Here is a 19,460-nt window from a genome sequence, read left to right on the forward strand (position 1 = left end):
AACATGGTTGTCAGACTGCTAAACAAATATTATTTTGTGGAAAGTCGTAGGCCGTAAACCGATCGAAGTAATTCCGCGTAACGATTTACAAGCGCAACTGAAAGAACCAAAACAGAGGTGGGTAAGGAAATTATTCAACGAAGGGTAAAAGACTCAACTTTCCAGGGTTTCCCAATGATTAAATCAAGCGTCGCTCTTGAGCCAAAACACCTAATACAAACCCGCTTCTTGTCTTTGTTTTTCATAATGAGATTAGACACCTTAAAGCGTTAGAGTACGGAAAACAGAACTGAACTAAGTATCAATTTATCTATAACTTTAAAAAAGAATCTTAGATGCATTATACTGATCCTTTCAGTTTCACAATCCGAGATCTTAACTTAGGACACAAAACTATCTCGATTGCAATTTGGCATTAAAGAAGGACTAGTAAAGATTTAGAAGACGAGCGAATGCGAGTTGGAGTCTGCTAATGGTTCACGAGTGCTTAGCGTTTTACGTCACGGTCACAGTTCAAAGCTGACGTGGGATCAACTGACTTCTTGTTCCCAACAATCAACTTCATTCCAACTTTCTGCGCACAATTCGAAATGTTAGCGCCCAATTTAAACTTTCATCGTTGTTTTGAATCCATAGATGTTCTCTCAACCAATACACTTGTTGAATTCTTTGCCTGAACATTATCACTGTGTTTATATTTACCTATATTTCCATGTTTTACCCTCAGGCAAATGCGGAACTACTGAATTTAAGGCCGACGAAATCAAATTCGAGAAGGACAAAATTATCATGTATGAATAACAAAACTGTAGGGGTGCATGTTCATAGAATAAGGAATTGAGATTGCACCGAGCTGAATTATAAATCCAGCGTATTTTATCATGATCAACAACTAGGTCATCACACGTCAGTTCTAACTAAGTTTCTTATGACTGATGACTGCCCATTGCCTCTCGTTTTGACGTCCAGAACGAAATGGCTGACAGAGGAATTTTCAAATATTTAAAATCATCTCTGTTTTTTTAGGTCAAAATTGAAATTTTAGTGTAAATTGGTCGGTCATGACTCATGACCGACCATGGCAGCCATGAATTGTATTGCACACTTTGTGGAACAAAATCCACGAGCTGGGTTAGCAGAAAAATAGACTTGATGACGAGGCAGATGAGAAGTTCACTGAATCCTTCAGGCAGATAAACGAATAGAAACTCAAGTTCAATTTGAATTTGTTGACGCGCTGCAATGAATTGCAACGCCGCTAATTCTGTTCGCTATACAATTCCTAAATCTTCATCCTCCTGCCTTCTCAAAGCGCAGTAGCTGAGGTGATATCGAGTACACGCAGAAACGAAAGCCTAAAAAACTGCGGATATTAAATCAGTCACCTTGTTCAGTCAGAAAATAATCGGCTTGAATCCAAGATTCTTATCCACAAAAAGGAGCCGAAAGCATTATATTGCAGAGTTCATTGTTCCATGTGCTAAATATCATAATATCATTAACCTGAACCATGATTGTTCAGATTCATGTCGGTGATTTGATCTTCATTCCAGTATCAGGATCGATAATCAGCCTAGTTTACGTATTTGTTTGTGAAATCATCTTAAAATAGAGAGCGCTGTTCTGACCCTGTACTCAAGAATTTGTTAATCAAACTATCGAGACTTTTTTACAAGATATCCAGCCTAATTTCTCAAGAGACATGAATCCATTACAAAATTAATGAGAGAGGATGACTGATTAAACAGTTTGAACAGAATTTTTACGAGTGACAGCAAAGTAGATTGTAAAGGCAGACAAATTTCCGGCATGCTTACGTCATGTGCTTACGTCATGTGCTTAATTTGCATCTGGTACGAGGGCGATATACTTCATCAAATGGATAACACAAATTATACAAGCATTTTATGTAAGGAGACGGAAAACTTTGGAGAGAAAAAAAAAAGCAACTAAAAGTAATATAGGATATGCTTTAAGTGCAATCCACATTTAGGTTCTGGCCAATTAAAGCTAAAAATGGGTACATTTTTAGCTTTTAGCTTTGAGCTTACAAAGCAACTAAAAGTAATATAGGATATGCTTTAAGTGCAATCCACATTTAGGTCCTGGCCAATTAAAGCTAAAAATGTGTACATTTGAATATTTTCTCGCAATTTATTTACTTTGCACACCGACATATTCTGAATCTAGCAACCCTGAATTAAAATGGGCCATAAAAAAGCAGGTGGCAAAATTTGAATGAAAGGATTAAAATTAATATTGAACATTTTGATTCCATGTTTTTGGAAACAGTCATGTTTCCATATCTTTTACAAACGACTTACAAAAGGAAGACTGCCATTATTCATCTTCAGGTAATTTGCTGCTGACTAGTTTTTGGTGGTAAGCGGCAGTTTTTATAATGTATAGGCTTTTCAATTAAAGTGTCACCCGCTATACTGTTGCTAACATATCTTTAAAAACAAAATCATTTAAAGGAAACTTAAATAACTAAAAAAAATAGGACTTTTCTTTCAGTCTTCATTACGGTCAGTTTTGTCAGTAGTTTTCCTAGTAGAGTATTTCTTTACGAATTCACACTTATCGCGTTAGACTCCAACTGAACAGTTTTCCCTTCTCTCTCTGAAACGAGGAATAAGGACAGCCAAAATCGATTGTGATGTGGGAGTGAAATTAATTAGATGAGAATTATTTTTCTTCCAGTCTTCATAACGGTCAGTTTTGTTGGTCGTATATTTTCTCCGTTGAATATTTCTTTAGGAATTCACACGTATTGCATGTGACTCCAACCGAGCGGTTTTTCCGTCTCTCTAGGAAACGAGAAAAGAGTACAGCCGAACTCGATTGTGACTTGGGAGTGGACTAATTAATTAAATTAGAATTACTTTCGCGCTGATTAGCCACCTACAGACCCCGTAGGCTTTTTACAATATCCCTAAGGATCCTCTAATGCGGGAAAGCTGATGAAAACAAAGAATGAAGTAAATGTTTTGTTGTGAACATCATGCAATTGTTCTACGAAATTTTCGAGAACGATTTTAAATAAAACTTAACCCGAGTTGTCACGGTTTAAACGTATAGAGAGAGCATTATGACAACGTTACCGCTATCATGTAAAAATGAGCTCAGGGTTTGTTTGTAATTCACGATGAGTGGTTTGTACTTCGAGCTAATTATAAATCATGCCAGCTCTTTTGTACAAAAAAAAAAAAAAAAAAAAAACGTAGGGGCGCTGATTATAATCACAAATACATATAGTTCTAAGGGTAATTCGTTATCATTCGTCATGACTTAAGATTGGGTATTTGTTATTTAGCTATTGTGTGTGCTGCTTTTAAAAAATTCACGCAACATGGCTGCAATTAGCTTGTTAGCATTTGATCACTGTAGCTCTAGAATTTGACAACGGTCATGAGTCAACCAAAAAGACAAAGCAATAAAAACAACAACAACTTTCCGGCTAGAAAAAATCTCCAATTGCGAATCAAAAATGGAGATAGAACACGCTATATTTCTTAATGAGATCTTTAAACTTAAATATATACAACAAAAAACAAAGCTAGCTTATATCAACAACCAAGTTGGAACTGTTTACTTCGGCAGATATATTTATGTTATTATAAATGCACGCACATGCAAAATATTTGTGTACAAATTGATTCCAAACATGAAGGGGCAATTCGCCCCTGCAGAGTTTCTTAGCGGAGACATTTTATGACGGAGCGATTCAGAGTTCCATGAATCTTCCATCAATTGGCTATTTGGAAATGAAACGTATTTCGGACCAAGATCTAGAGGAGTTCAGCTTATCTCCTTCGATCAGTCTTAGATTAACTGAAACTTACCGACAAAAGTATGACGGAAAACTGATATGAATGAATAATTTTTGTGCGGTTATACTAGGCGATAAAAAAGAACAAATTTTAAGTTTTGTCAGGCCTCTCAAGGGCTAAATTTAAGCTTTTCCGTAATATAATTCACTTACCGATGAGTTAAAAAGCTGAAATGAGGAAACCATTGGCAGTTTTGTTTAGCCGGAAGATTCATTTTAATTTTCTGGTGACGATAAATCAGTAAAGTATATGTAAGACAATTAGAATGAGTGCGTCAATTCGGTAGGATGCCTAATTGATGCTGTTTTTCGTTCCCCTTGGAAACACTTGTCTTTCGTTTGTTTTTACCGAACTAACGTTTTCGGTTTCTAAGGAGTGGGTGTAAGATGATTTTCTTACATGATGCGTGAGAACATTTCGTGATATGACCTTATGCTAACTAAAGATAATGGACATATTGACTTTTCTACTGTTCTATAACTCACATTCACCAGCGGATTTCACAATTAGTCACATAGGGCAAAAGTGAACTAGGAGCACCTGAGTCCTTGAAGAGGAACACTTAACAGTATCATTAAAGAACAAGTAAGTTTGCTATTTTATATACTATTTTATATGTTGCTCGACTTAGAAGTATTAATTCGTGCAATTTAATTGCATCTGAACAATGTGATAATTACGAACAAGGAGGAGCGAAGGAGGGAATGCAGTTTCATCAAACAAGTTTCCCTCAATAGGCTCCTTTTCACATAAAAATATGATTTGTTATATCGTATTGCGATTTAAATGGTTCCATAGATTTCTTGTGTACATCCTCCATCAAAATAGCCGGTGATGGAATAAGGATCAACCAGTGAAAAGTGGCTGCTTAATTTAAGATAGTTATTATGTCAAATACATTAAATTGTTCCGTCCAAATATACGCAAACGTTAAAGCTCTCTTCTTAATGAGTGCAGCCCAGCATTTCCTCTTTACTTTTTTCCTTTGTTCAGAGAAGTGAACTGTATTTATATTTCACCGATCGAATGAATTTAATCAACCCTGCCGATAGATTTAATTATCAAAATAAATGATTTGAATTGATCGCGTCACGAAAATATAGAAATATATTTATTCGGCTACTACCGCGTATAATTCTGATGAGTTTGTTTCGCACTTAATCTAAAAATTAAAAAGAATAACTTTTATCGCTGAAAGAGGGCGCGTGATGATATGGCAGGTGGATAAAAAACTTGTCTATCAGTGACAGAATTAATAAATAATGGCTGCATATACGAACTACTAGAGCAAAGTTTCTGAGTCAAAGCGACAGCATGATTTTGACAAGTTACATAATAGATTGCCAGGAGTTACTTCATTCGCTCAGTAGCTCATTTATCGGCAAGCAAGAGACAAATTTGAGTAGGTATTGCCTATCTCAAGGAGTAAAATAAATATTGTGATTCAATATCTTACGGGCTCTTGCAAGTTACAAACTGTGGGTGAAAACAATGGTCCTTTTTCCGCATAAGAAATGTTTCATAATGGTCTGAAGTGTTTCAACCTAAGAATAATGTCCCACCAGGGACCAAGACAAGTCCTTTAGTTTCATTGCATGAGTAATGATTTGCAATCAGATCTCCCCATCAGACATCCTTTCCCATTTTGGTATTCGTTTGAATCTAAAACATAGCAAACACTATATTTCAAAACTAAGTTTCAGTTCCTTAGAAAGGCCCATATCCCGCGATAGAAAAATACCTAGTCACCATGAGCGGATTAAAAACATAGTGCATGGGTTGGAAATATTTTTTTTCTGAATTTTATACCTGATACTGACGAGAAAATCACGTTCGTAAAGGAAGCGTAAGAAATTCTGGATTATTCGACAGGAGAGCTATTTTGAAAGACATGAAAAGGCAGTGATAACTTTGTTTTTTTAATTTATGTCATAGTTATCATTATGTCGTTGCAATTAAGATGAGGGAAAGGTCTTGACTTTTACGAGCAAGTTACGAGGGAAAGCAAGGCTGAGCCTAATCATGCAAGGCCTTTGATTGGTTGTTCCATGTTCACCATAACACAGACAGGATAAACCAGTCATCCTCGATAAAAGAAATCCGTTTGAAAGCCTTTCTGAACGCTAATTTTAAAATGATTATCTCTAAGAACTATTAACAGGCATAAGGAAGAGTAGAACTGAAGTCTAATTACTGCTAACAACCTATTTTATGAGTTTTGATCACGGAACTTCAGTAGTGAAGAATTTTCACTACCTAAGCCAAAAGTACGCATGTTGTAAATAATTTCCTATTTCGTTTTAGCTCTTCACTAACATTTTACCAGTCTTTTCTTTCTTATCTTTACGTGAAGATGACTGGAAGGGAGGGAGTAGAAAATAGAGAGATCAGATTACTTCAACTTTCGGTTGAAAATTGAAGAGTAACTCCAGTTAAAAGCCATCAAAAGGTAAAAGTTGTCGCTTCTTAAAAACTCATTCATACAACCATTTGGCTTCTAGTTTAAATTCTTTAGAAACAGTCTCATCTTGTCGATATTTCGACAAGAGAACACATCTTTTCTAAAAGAAAGATTAATTTTGTTACTTAATTTATTCAATTTAGCCTATCTCTGACTTCTTGAAAAGTCATTTACTTTACAAATGACCTCATAATAATCTCATCATGAAGCGCTAATAATTACAACCCGGGGCGGCTCAGATTTGAATAAAAAGACAATACAGTTTTCAGTCTCCTATAGTTTGATTGAATCGTCTCTGTTGGAAGGAAGGTTCCGGTCAGCAAGCCCTGAATACTTACTGCGAGAAAAACGTGATTAAATCAAATTTCTCCTTCATTGATCGACTGAGAAAGATTTACTTTCCGTTTGAGTTCGATACGCGATATTCCCAAGGTAAGTTTGATTTCAGATAGTCGATTACTTCTTTAGATTTTGGTGACTGAGGCGATGTTTCTTTCAAATCAGTGCTAGTTAATCACAGTGATTAGCATTGGTGCGACACAAATCGTTGCTACTTTGTGTTCAGCATCACTATTCAATGACATGATTGTATGAGAACGTTGCGACAACAATCCATGACGACTGCAAATGACGACACAGGAGTATAAGTGACTCTCAGATAACACCGTAACCACCCAGTAATGAAAAACTCGTTTCGTTCTCCTCATTTCTTCACTTTGAAGGCTACTGAGCTTTCAGTCATTTATGTAGAACGAGGCGGACTATTGTACTTAACAACCAAATCATTTTGCTTTATCGAAACAGTAAAATGCATTTTCAAGTACTGAAAAACTATAGAGAATGTTGTCTAGCTACGGTTTAGTGTCTTAACTTATAAGAAAAAAAGAAAACGGTACCATTTGAATAATCTATCAGTAAGAAATACAACCTTTGTTAATCCTTATTCGAAGGAAACTTATACAAAGGAAAACATATAACACTGATTTGCAAGATCGCTTGCTACTTTTTTTAATTACATCACTGATAGAATTTGAAAGCGGTTTGTGTACAAGTTCACTGAAAGGGTTTGAACAAGCACGAGACTGAGATATTTACATTTCCCAACAGTTTAGGCATTAATTGCTTTCGTATTGACTGCTGTGTATACTGTTCCTTTATTCTCGGTATAGGGAAGATATAGATTGCTCGTTTGGACAGTTCTGCGGCGTTATTTGAAACTTTTCTAATTGATGTTCTTGTTGATCAAGTGTGATAGGTATATTGCACTGCGGCATGTTTCATCTTTAGGATTTCAGATCGTTTAGTGCTAGAATAAGAAACTACATTCAGTTTTTCTTGATGTTTTTGATCCGTGGACCTCGCGAAGATTTCACATGGAAAGAAAATGCTCCCTCCCCTCCAAAGACGACAACTGGTTTCGAAGTTACATTCATCTGTTCAGTGCTCTTTCGGAGGCCTGGGAATAATGATATCCGGCTATATTTTCCAAGAAACACTGAATTTATTTTAATCTAATCGTATAAATTAACACAACCAAAAAGTAGCTTTTGAAGTAAAAGATAATCACGTAAAACCAGCCTACTCTTTGCCACTTGATGTGATTTATTTTGAAAACGGTCCACCCCTAAGAAGTTTATTTCGAGTTTTTCAAATAAACAGCACTGCGCTAGCATAGAGTGGGAATAGTAAATTTACCAAAATCTATGAATGCCAATTTCAAGAAAATTACATCATCATTTATCATTACGGCTTGATCTGAAAACAAACATACCGCCCTCCTAAAGTTTATTTCACAATATTACGTTGCTATGGAGTCGGAGCTCTGTTATAAAAATGCAGAAAACATTCAGATACATTGTTTTAACCAATCAGATTATCATGTTGACTGATCATGTAATTTCAGATTAAATGTAATCAGTATTTTGCACAAACCCGTTCGATCCTCCATTTACAGCATCGGTAGCCGTGCAAGGATTCATGAAAAATAGCGTTATCAGCTCAACGTAAGTAATCATGAGCCTTCTTTTTATACAAACTCTGAATAATTTCATCATTCAGTTTTAACCATATCATTATGATAAAACAGAAAAACGAAATTCAAGCACATTTTATTTCAATACATTTGTCCGACTCATGGGAGAAAACTTAGTAATTGAAATCATATTTAAATGGAGCAGTTTGTCAATGGCTTTAACGAAACCAGTTCTCGAAACTCATCTTGTTTTCATAACTAGTGCCGGCTTGTAACATGAACGGTGAGTTTAGACTATGCAGTTTCCGCTTACAGTCGTTTTGCTCAAAGCTTTAAGTCAGATACCAAAATGAGTTCATTGAGTCTTTCCTTTCGCTGTTTTCGTAAACTTTCTTTGATAAACCTCTCTGACGTTTTTTTTTTTTTTTTTTTTTTCATTTACTACGATGGTCCCTTTGGTTAAAAGCTTTTTTTCTTACATAAATCTTTCGTTTACGATTCATCTGGCTTATGCTTAAGCCTGATATGGGTCAACTGCACTGACGAAAGGTACTCACCGGCATTCCATCTTCTTCGTTTTAGATTCAACTTGAATTCAGCCTTTTCACTGACTCGACATTCTTGTATTGTGGTGTAGTTGACTGTACGATGTAGAACGAGTGACTTTTGAGGAGCTAACTTTCGATACTTTTATTCTTTTCACTCTCGCTGACTTACAAAATATTTGAACGATTTTTTTTTGTCCTAATTATTTTGGCCTTTTTTAACGTTCGTGTTTTGCATGTTGTTTTCTTAGTCTTTTTACATCGAAGTGAATGGGTACGTAATTACTAATTACAAATGACTTATCTCCCTCCGTGTCAATAACAGTAATTTATTTTCCTGTGTGATGCAAATGTAACGGAGTTCTTGAAGGGCAACACCGAAACGCCATATATATATATATATATATATTTTTTTTTTTTTTTGATATAGCCTCTACAATGTTTGGATTTCCTGTAAAATCTAATTTATTGAGCCTTTACACTTACGATCATGACCAAGGCATGGTTTATGAGCCGACCAGGCTTGCATTAATTGGACGAGCACACATGAATCGCCCCTCGCCAGTTGCGCATAATAATATAAATTAGAGGCATGAAATTGAGTCACCGCAAGTTGAACTGGGTACATGGTGCACAATCAAATATATTTCTTGGATTTCGTATTTGGAAAAAAGTAACGCAACAAGGCAAGATAATCGTAAATAAAAAGCCCTACGCATTCACTGACAATGGCGTCTTAAATGTGAAAATAAGTACGCTTTAGATTTTAGGGAACGGTTGTCATCACCGAAATGAAGCAGCTGAATTCAGTTTACGGAAATTTTAAGATTCAGGTGTTATGAAAGTCTAAATTTCCGAAGCGGTTTCATCATTGCTTGAGACCCAAATCTGCTCTGTGGAAGATACTGAGACACAAGCCTTTCTAATTGAGTTTCTGCGAATAAGTTCAGTATGTTGCATGTTTATTACTGTCCTTAATTATTCCTTTAGGACGGGTCGTGTAATAGGTAATTGTTGACCACTAAGACTATACAAACATGACAGTATTGATTTCGCTACCGCTGTTATGAGATCATAGCAATATGAAAGGATTTTGAAATTGCTCTTTTCGAAATTATGAAATCATCGTTCTAAACATGAAAATGCCTGAGGTGGACCTCTGGGTCTTCAGTATTCTTGTAGGATTAAAATCACCATGTTAATCTCCTGACTGCGACGTTAAAAAAAATAGTTAGGGAAACTGTAATTAAGTTGGAATGAAGATAATTTTGGAATTGCAAATAATATAAAAAGCTAGCAAATAAAATCGGACGTTTGAATAATTAAAAACAACTCTCAGATTAGTTTTGGTAAAGATTGGCATTTTTGAAGATCAGAACCAATTGAAACCTGACCTGCCAGCGTTTTGAAACATTAGATTTTTATTATATTTCTGATACTGATCTGACAGTGTCCGCGACACAATCTATACATCTTTGACAATACAATAAGGTGATTGAGATTTTGTGAAGAAAATCTCCTCATAAAAAAGAGTATATTATGAAAACGAATCGCTCAGAAAGGTAAGTGTACATGTGGCCCACTTTTTTTATCATGGAAGTTCATTTGTAAAAAATAACTTGAAGAATTGAAAATCATTCATTACACTAATGACGCCAGCGGTAAGGCCTGAGGACGTTCTGCTAATAACAACAGTAACTGATTCATTTTCCAAGAACGTAACTGACGGATAGGAGTTTTTCAGTCGCAGATTTAACACATCTAAGTTTTAATAGATAAAGGCTGATAGTTTCGAAAGAAACTGTTTGGGGCTGCGTCGATGGGAGTAACGAAATAATTTGGATATATCAACAAAGTTGAAATGGTAAATTGGCCACCGTAATGATTACAAAAGCTGACGTTTCGAGCGTTAGCCCTTCGTTTTAATAGAACAGGAATTTTATTTATCTATTTCAAAAAAGTCATGATAATTAAAGAAAATATGAGTTGCACAGTTCGTGAATTATCATAACATTTCATAACCATAGTAGCCCATATGCAGATCAGAAAATGTTTTGTGGATTTTGAGTGTTACAAATTCATATAAACAAAACTTATAAGGGATGAAAGAATAAAGCAAGATGTTGAAATAGGGATGGTGTAATAGTGTTGTTTGAAAGAACTTATCAATTCTTTATATCTGTTTCTGCGTCCATTGCCTGAAGTGTGTTTCCAGACACTTAGCATAAATAGGGAGTGGAAATTACTTTTGGCACACCTGCTGACTACGACGTTTTGCGCTAACGCATCTCCACAGTGAAGTACTTCTCGGTTAAATTCAGAAACCTGGCAATTTGTTAAAATAAATTTTCTCTGCAAAGATTAATCTCCGAAGAACAGCTTGTAATGTTTTTAACAGCTTGATGTTGCCGAACTCCGCTAAGGGAGATCTTTGCACTCGATCGAATGCAAACGGCATTTCCATGTCTGTCCCCTCTTCCCAGCTTTTAAGTTATGGCGGCGGATAGCGTCATGAGGAAAATCCCCTTTAATTCAATCTAGCGATTCCCCCGGCTTCACTGAGTGAAAATAGATGGAAACTGGAGGGTAGATTTAATTTAGATCGATGCTACCCACGCGCTGATAGTATACTAGTAAATTATTTTGTAATTCTGATCAGTATTGTTTCTTAATTAAACAATGAGGGGCCATAAAGTACATACATGAACTAGAATCAGTTCTTTTCAAACTGTAGGTAATTAACAATAGTCCTGGTGACTCAAATAAACAATGTGCTCGACATTTGTTCTTGGGTGAAAACTGACGATGTCAACTTTAAAAACAGGAAATGAAAGAATTTGCCCCTTATTTTGAGATAGTCTTTTGAGGCTGCTCCATAAGATTGAGCTAGATCAGCCTAGAGAATGGAATAATGTAACCTTAGTCTAATTAATATATGCTTTGTGTTTACCGTGTTCGGTATGTGCTTTAAATTCATGCAAGTCCCTCTGAACATATTGATAAAATTAATTTCCAAATGGTCAAAAAATAAGCAGAGCGACAAAAATCTTTTATAAAAGAAGCATAAGTTTTAAATTTGCCAAACATGTTTTGGCACTATTCATATCATCTTTAAGTTGCACATGGTCGATGTGCAATTTGAATTTACTCTTCTCAAATACGTTATCAAATCCCTTTTTAACTCTCTTTCTTATCCAGACGGTATGTCCTGTTTATAGAATTCATATGATATTTTAATCAGCTATCAAGTACTGATCACTGTGCGAAGAAGTATTTTGAATACATTGTTTCTCGTCCGTATAACTGGTATAACATTCGAGTTTTCTTGGCAAGATTTGCAAGTGCGAGATTAAAGGTAAAAGTCAGAGCTTGCTGATTAAAACTTGCACTGCAATTTGACGTATTATCCAGCAAGTGCCCATACCCACAAAACCTTCATTATCACCATTCGAAGTACTGTTTTTCAATCCTGTTCACTAGCCAAGAACCCTCTACGTGATCCGTAAATAACTGCCCACAAGCAAAGATCTGCTCACGCGTAATATGACGGTGTTTTGCGGAAAATAAGTTGGTTGTATCAAAGCTACTAAGCAAAAAAAGGGCAGGTCACTTGCCTAAGCTGTCAGAGAGAGACTGCTAGAAATTTTTTGGAAAAAGAAACGTTAGCTAGTAATTGATTAAAAAATTTAGAACGCATTTTTTTCCATCCACTCGCAAGCTCTTGAAAAGTGTTATAGAATTCTTGATAACATAAACCGCTCCTCTTTCTTCCCAGTGTATAGTTTATTCAACAAGGAGACATCGCCTCCGCCTCAATAAAAAGGGCGAAAATTAGAGAGGTGAAACTCTTAGCAACCGACAGAAATATATAGGAAGAAAATAAAATCAACAAAGCGGTGCATAATTATGATTAACGTTGTCATCCCAGTTTTCACTTGGTGAAATGGAGGGCCAAAATATAAATGCTTTCTATGGATTTCCTAACAGCTAGATGAAAAACAAGATCCTGTAAATGAACATCATTATGTAAAAGACAAATCCAGAGGTGAGTTTTCATCCATTGCAAGCCTTGTCAGGTATTGACAATGGTTTTAGATGATCTCCCTTTTTGTTTTTCTGAATGATATCAAGGTTAGTTGCTGGGTATTGTGAAAGGTTCCCATAAACTACGTGAGAATATGTTTGGGAGATGACATGTCACTGACACAATACAGTTGTTGTGTTGACCATCGCATAAAAAAGCAACCGACTCTTTTGATTCAAACGCTAGCTTGAGAACGTCAGCGATGAGTAAGTTGGTTTCTTTTATACCAATGTTGTTGTACTCGAAAGTAATTCACAAACGCTGCAAAGCAACTAGGCAATATCGAGAATTAAAACCGGGAGGATCAAATCAGAAAAGGAGAATTTTCATAGGAGTTTGCTCCCCCAAGGATCATGTCTAAAGATTCAAAAAACGATAGTCACTTTCTTAATTAAGCAATTTAAAGGATAATTTGTACAAACTTGCTATCAGACAGGTAGGATTGCAAATCGGTTAGCTGTCCGGCATTATTTTTCTATCTTGATTTGAGTTAACGAGGGTGAGAAAAAGTTACGGGGCGCAATTTGCAGCTCCCTTGATATGGGGATGAGGATGATAGCTACTGTGTCATCTGAAAAGCGAATGAGATAGCATACAGAATCTCTTCTCAGTCGCAGGTTTACTGACACATATTTCTAAAGAAACATTTTCCATGTTTTCAAAACTATGTGCTTGAGCGAATCCTTTTCAGTGTTTGCGTACTGTGCAAACAATGCTGTTGGCTGGTTAGCATTTAATTTCAATTCGCAAAGGTTTCAAATGACACGTGATAAACCCAAGACTAATACGTGACGTTTATAAATTACAGAAAAGTAAGGTAAGGTAAGAGTAGAAGTTTTACTTGTTAAATTTGAGACACGTGAAATAGTATTGCAACTATTGCAACACGTCTGCGTAAATTTTTCGATTATTCGTGCGTGAAACGGGATCAGGATCCCTCCTCCATTGTTTGGCAACGGATTCATGATTCATATCCTTTTTTATAAGATCCTTTTTGAAACCAAATTTGTGTGAAAAAATTATCTAAGTAAGATAATTATTATTGCAAGGGAATTCCTCAAAGTTTCCGGGTGAGCCTGTAGCATGTTCCAACCTTTTGGTCGGGCGGAGAACGACGACAGTGTCAACTGAAAAAGGCAGACGGGTCAACTTCATTTTCCTCTGCTCGCTTGCTTTTGCCCACCTGCCTTGCCTTGGCAAACCACATAAAGGCTGGCCTGTCGGTGAGATTGAGATGGCCAATGTAGGAGACCGAGTCTGGTTGTCGAAAAAGAAGTGGCCGTGACTAATGGGTAAAGTATTGTGATGGGTAGGCTGAATTTTAATCCAATCAGGATTATTTGAGTAATAATCATCCTCGTGGTCAATGGTATGCTCTGTGACAAAACTTTCCCGTTTAAAAATTTTCTTACAGTGTGACACTGCGTCATTAGATCTCCTTTGTTTTCTTGTGCTAACTCAAAATGTGTTGATCATCCATAAGTAAAGACAGCTGCTTCGTGTTATCACGTATTTGAGCTGCGTTGAAAAGATAATGTGTTTTGCATCGTCAACTTTAAAGGAAAGTAGAAGTAAGGATTTACCTTAGGCATTGCTGTTGATTAGGTCGCCATGTCATGATATACTATGATCATGAATCAACGCATTCTAGTAACACTGGATTAGAAGGATTAAAAAAGAAAGAGAAGCGCCATACCTGTTGAAAGATTGGCGAAAAATTTTGTGATACGGTGGTGAAAAGGCTTCGAGCGGTAGTGTTACTTTAAATGACCTTATGAGTATGGCTGCTAAAGGAACAAAACGGTGGGCGCGAATGGTGTTTCTTCCTAGGTCTTACAGGTAAATGAAAACGCAACTTTAATCTGATACAAACGACAAGCCCCCCATATATTTGGTGATCAAAGTGGTAATTACATATTAGAGTTTGTATGATTGCTATCGTTTGAAGTTTGAAGTAGTGCCAACAAGAGATTTATGAAACGTTTTAGATTTCAGCAGAAATTTACGATTACGCGATTTAAGGTAAATACCGAACCTGACGAATATGCAGATCGTAGTAGAACAAAATGCGTTATTTAAGAGTGAAATGACGAACGTCTTCACATATGTGCCGAATTTACCGGGAAGATATAAAGTCAGTAGCTAAGTAATGACATTTTCCTGATAAAATTTTAATCCTGTCAGAGTTGTTTACACAGTTTTGCTCAACTGAACTATCATATTATGCAACGAATACATGCGGCTAAGCAGTGCACAATATTATTTTTTATTTCATTCTCAGAAATGTAATTTTAACAGAATGTATTGAAAGTTTAGAGCCACGCCGTCTTTAGGATTGTGAACTTAATCTTAAAATGTACAGCGAATTATTTCTTCGACTCGACAAAATTTAGGCTACATTTGAAATGACGCTTGTTGTGTGGAATCATCATAGCTTTTGATATACTCTTGCTCTCTTTTGTTAGGACTTATTTTCATCCCAAATATCTCAATTATATTGTCATAAATCGTTTTGAGAACCTGCGCTCTATGTGAAATATCTCAGTTTCTGAAAGGATAATTAAAGGCTGCAGCAGTCAGCCATGGTTTTTTTGCATGAAAAAGTGTTATAGTTTTTTGCATGAAAGGTGTTATGGCGTGGAACTGACAATGCTGCTCGATTACCTTAGAAAGGATGGTGACGGACCGTGGTTACACTATGAATATCAAGTTATGTAGACTTTTCACACGGCTTAATTGCTCCTGTGTTGTTCACATAAGCATAATAATAAAATGAATTTGCAATTGGGACGTGAAACTAAGGAAATCTAAAAACAAACTTGAGCAATTTCACTCATCTAAAGTCAAAATGGATTTTCAATCTTATCGCAAATTATTGCGATGAGATGAAAGTTTGATAGCTGTTCCTTTACTCTTTCCAATTTTTAATTTGCGTACACAGTACTAAATCCTTGTCTAATTGTTAATTTTGACTAGATCCTTTAAATTCTAACCTCTGTTACAGGCTTATAACTCGTTCGATCTGTACAAGGTCTCTGCGGACGCTCGAGCTCTCTGCTTTACAAAAATCTTATTTCGCTGCTGTACTTTAACAAGTACACTTCATTTTATTCGTTTGCCAGTTAAGAGTTTAGATTAAAACAATGACGACCTGCAATGGAGAGTGCCTCCGACGTTCATGCCAACAAAAAGGACTCTCCCGTAAACGTCCTAAAAAGTCTTTCTCTCCAACTTCGGTTTTTCTTGTATGGAATATGAAAAGAAAAAATATAGTAGCGCTTCACTATTAGAGCTATACGATCCTGTTTAAATACGTTTCATGTCGATCATGGCTCGGTTCCCCTTTCCGGCGAACAGCCCCCCGATAGATTAAAGGGAAGGACCAATCATAGCGCGGCTAGTCCTCATTTCACAGTATATCATCTGATAGAGCTTTTCTTTTCAGTACGGAGCTAACAACTGCAACATCAAGAGCATCCTCACCAGCGGACCCCTGGAAAGTAAACGCTGAGATAAACTCAAGTCAAGCTGACCTCGTAATGACGAAAAACAAACGATCTCTTAGAGAGCTACTCTATGAGTTTGCAGATGAAACCAGTGCCCATGGTGTTGGCAAGATAGGTACGACAGCTAAAGCCCAATCTTGGTTTTGGTGTGTCTTTTGGTTACTGGCGACTCTGTCTTGTGCAGGGATGGTGATATATCAAGGAATTTTGTTATTGGAAACGTATCTCAACAAACCAACTAAGTCTGATATTGACGTCACGTACGTAAGGGTGAGTCATGAGGACGTTGATTTGTTTACTTGGTTACTGACTGTTTTTTTTCCTTACAATATCATACAATATCAGGCAGATAAGTGACGAGAATACATATATCTTATTAACCAAGCGCGAGGGCCGTACTGGGAGAATATCGGCCCGAGATCTTGACAGTACGGACCGAGCGCAGCGAGGTCCGTACAAAAAAGACCGAGGGCCGACATTCTTCCAGTACGGTCCCGAGCAAGCTTGGTTAATAAGAGATTTATTATACGACTCAAGTTCAAAGGGACGCGAGTGCGGTATCATTCGGGACCATTCGGGACTGTACCCGGTCCAATACTGAGAGAATATTGACCAGCAATAGAGCATTTCGATTGGTTGATTTTAGTTATTGGCCCTCTGACTGCCCGAGTCGAGTAATGAAGAAAAATATAGATCAGAGGATTATCAGTCGATCCAATACCAAATTCTCTGAAGTGACAACATAATAACTGCTCGGCAGACAGTGAGGAAAATTACTAATGAGATCAGTCAGCGAAAGAGTTAAACAAGATTAAGGCGTAGATTTTCATTACAGCTTAGTTCTAGCCCCTAAATCAAGAATTATTGGTATGATACCTAAAGATTAATTTTTTTTATCTCTTTTTTCTTATAAAGACAGTTCAATTTCCTGCAGTGACCATCTGTAACCTCAACATCATAAGGAGATCCAAAATATCTTCCTTTGCGGATGCAAAAGCTATCGTGAACACTTTTGACAGCTTTATTGAGCGAGAACCGCCGCCATCAGGACACGGTGACAAAGGACACGGAGACAAAGGACACGGAGACAAAGGACAGGAGGGACAAGGAGCTAATCAGTCAAGCTCCAGTAGTTTATCATCCAGTAGTTCATCAACCTCGTTCGATCCACTGGACAAACAAAAAGAAGCTATGAAGGAATCTTTAAAGATCGACAATTCACATGCCGAAGAACACATCAGTTTGAGCAATGTTACAGTCGATGAACAAGCCTACGCTGAAGATCTGATTCTAAGCACGTTAGCCAAGCAAAACATAAGCGATTTGATGGATGCCGGACATAAATTTCATGAATTGGTGTTTCGCTGTAATTGGAAAGACTTTTCGTGTAAATCTGGGTAAGTAGAAGCTACAGAAATTTCACAAACATTTTGAGAACAAGCAAAGGATGCATTTGTTCTTTTGTGTGTTAACTTTCTTATATGCCCCGGCTAGCGCTTTGTTGGGTAGGGAAGGTGTGTGGGGGGGGGGGGGGGGGACAGACTCTAAGAGGAGGACTTACTGCAGAGGGGGAGCTGGAGTGGCATTCAAAACTTTTAGAGACAGTCCTTTAAAATTATTGATTTTTTGATTCCTTTCAATCGGTATGGCTGAGTCATATTAGTCATGAGGTATATTAATAAAACAACGAGATAACCACTAAAAGTTACTTTGATAAGTGCTATTGATACCGTTCCTGGAAACTTGAACGTGACGAGACCGATTAAAGTGTGGGTCTTTTCTTTTGTGATTGGTGGAGAGTCAATTCTGCAAGCCTGACCGCAAGACGATAGGGTGTATAGGAGGGAGCGGGACGCGAAAGGAAACTGTTCCTTTTTCGTCATGCAAGCCACGCCTTTAAGTTATCGTCCTAGTAACTTCTTATCCTCCCCTATCGTTTTATTCTCTTGACACACAGCGATTTCCTTAAGTACTGGAAGCCGACATGGAACTGGAGATACGGAAACTGTTATACATTTAATTCTGGTGCCAACGAGAATGGTAAAAAGACTCCTGTTCTCACCAGCACAAAGCCCGGACAAAAATATGGTAATGACTGTTATAATTTCCCTCATAGTAAGTGTACTTGAAGAAATTAGTAAATTAGTACAAATCCAGTTAAGTAGCCTCCCACAGAGTAGATTTAAAACTGATTGGCCAACTGAGCCTTTTAATTTTTTTCTCCTGTCAGGTCTCACACTGGACTTATTTGTAAATCAGGATGAGTACATTCCTAGCATAAGCCAGGAGGCAGGGGTACGTGTTCTGCTGACCCCACAGCGCAGCATTCCCTTTCCCGTCGACGAGGGTTTCACTGTATCTCCTGGATTTTCGACTTCTATTGGTTTAAGACAGGTTTGTGTTGCGTCAGTAATCCTCATTCTGAAGGTAATTATTTTAAGGTTACTTTAAGATCAAACCCATGTAATCGGAGAGTGGAGAAGAAGATTCCTTTCCAAAGCGGCCTAAACAAAGATCTAGTCTCATAGGTTCCTGTTTGTTTGTTTGTTTATTATTATTATTTTGTAGAACATTAGAAGCAAATTTACACAACCCACATATAGCATTAGCTAGTCTTGGCGGGTATTAGTAATAAATAAGTAAATACTACACATTGTAAGCTAAAGAAATTTCATTACCACAATAAACTAAAGAGATTTTACAACAAACTAAAGAGATTTCATTACTACAATATTATTGGGGTTATAAGCCATGCATTAGTTTACTACAATATAAGATAAAAGATACGTACAGTTGTCATACAAATTAAATAAAAGAAAATAACTAGTAAGCTAAAGAAGACATAATAATCAAATACAGGCAGAGCAGACTAGAAAGTAGAGAGGAGAGAATTGTGATATACGGATGTGAGCGAAGTACTACAGTTACAATTTTCGATAATCATTGCTATTGAATTTCAATATTAGTGAATGGGCGTTAACATAATAGTCCTCAATCCCAAGTATAGTTCATTTTCTCTTGCTGCTATTTATTCCTTATTATTGTGTCAAACGCGATTG

General features: G+C 36.7%; 1 protein-coding gene across 8 annotated transcripts in view; it reads left to right on the forward strand.

Moving 5' to 3' along the window:
* Positions 1–19,460, forward strand: part of LOC111322892 (epithelial sodium channel subunit beta-2) — a 25,854-nt gene continuing 6,394 nt past the window's right edge. Inside the window, exons 1-6 of one of the 8 annotated variants that reach the window (XM_088758237.1) lie at positions 28–117; positions 4,344–4,418; positions 16,341–16,671; positions 17,317–17,798; positions 18,359–18,489; positions 18,632–18,795. In XM_088758237.1, the coding sequence (XP_088614363.1) occupies positions 16,435–16,671; positions 17,317–17,798; positions 18,359–18,489; positions 18,632–18,795 (1,014 nt within the window). In that variant the 5' untranslated portion in view covers positions 28–117; positions 4,344–4,418; positions 16,341–16,434. Of the gene's footprint in view, positions 118–4,343; positions 4,419–6,156; positions 6,283–6,534; positions 6,727–8,197; positions 8,298–10,270; positions 10,374–13,018; positions 13,102–14,312; positions 14,735–16,340; positions 16,672–17,316; positions 17,799–18,358; positions 18,490–18,631; positions 18,796–19,460 lie in introns of those variants that run through there. The other 7 variants (XM_088758234.1, XM_088758240.1, XM_088758239.1 and 4 more) reach the window with 7 other exon arrangements.

Source organism: Stylophora pistillata, chromosome 4 (assembly GCF_964205215.1).
Source record: "Stylophora pistillata chromosome 4, jaStyPist1.2, whole genome shotgun sequence".
Taxonomy (NCBI): Eukaryota; Metazoa; Cnidaria; class Anthozoa; order Scleractinia; family Pocilloporidae; genus Stylophora; species Stylophora pistillata.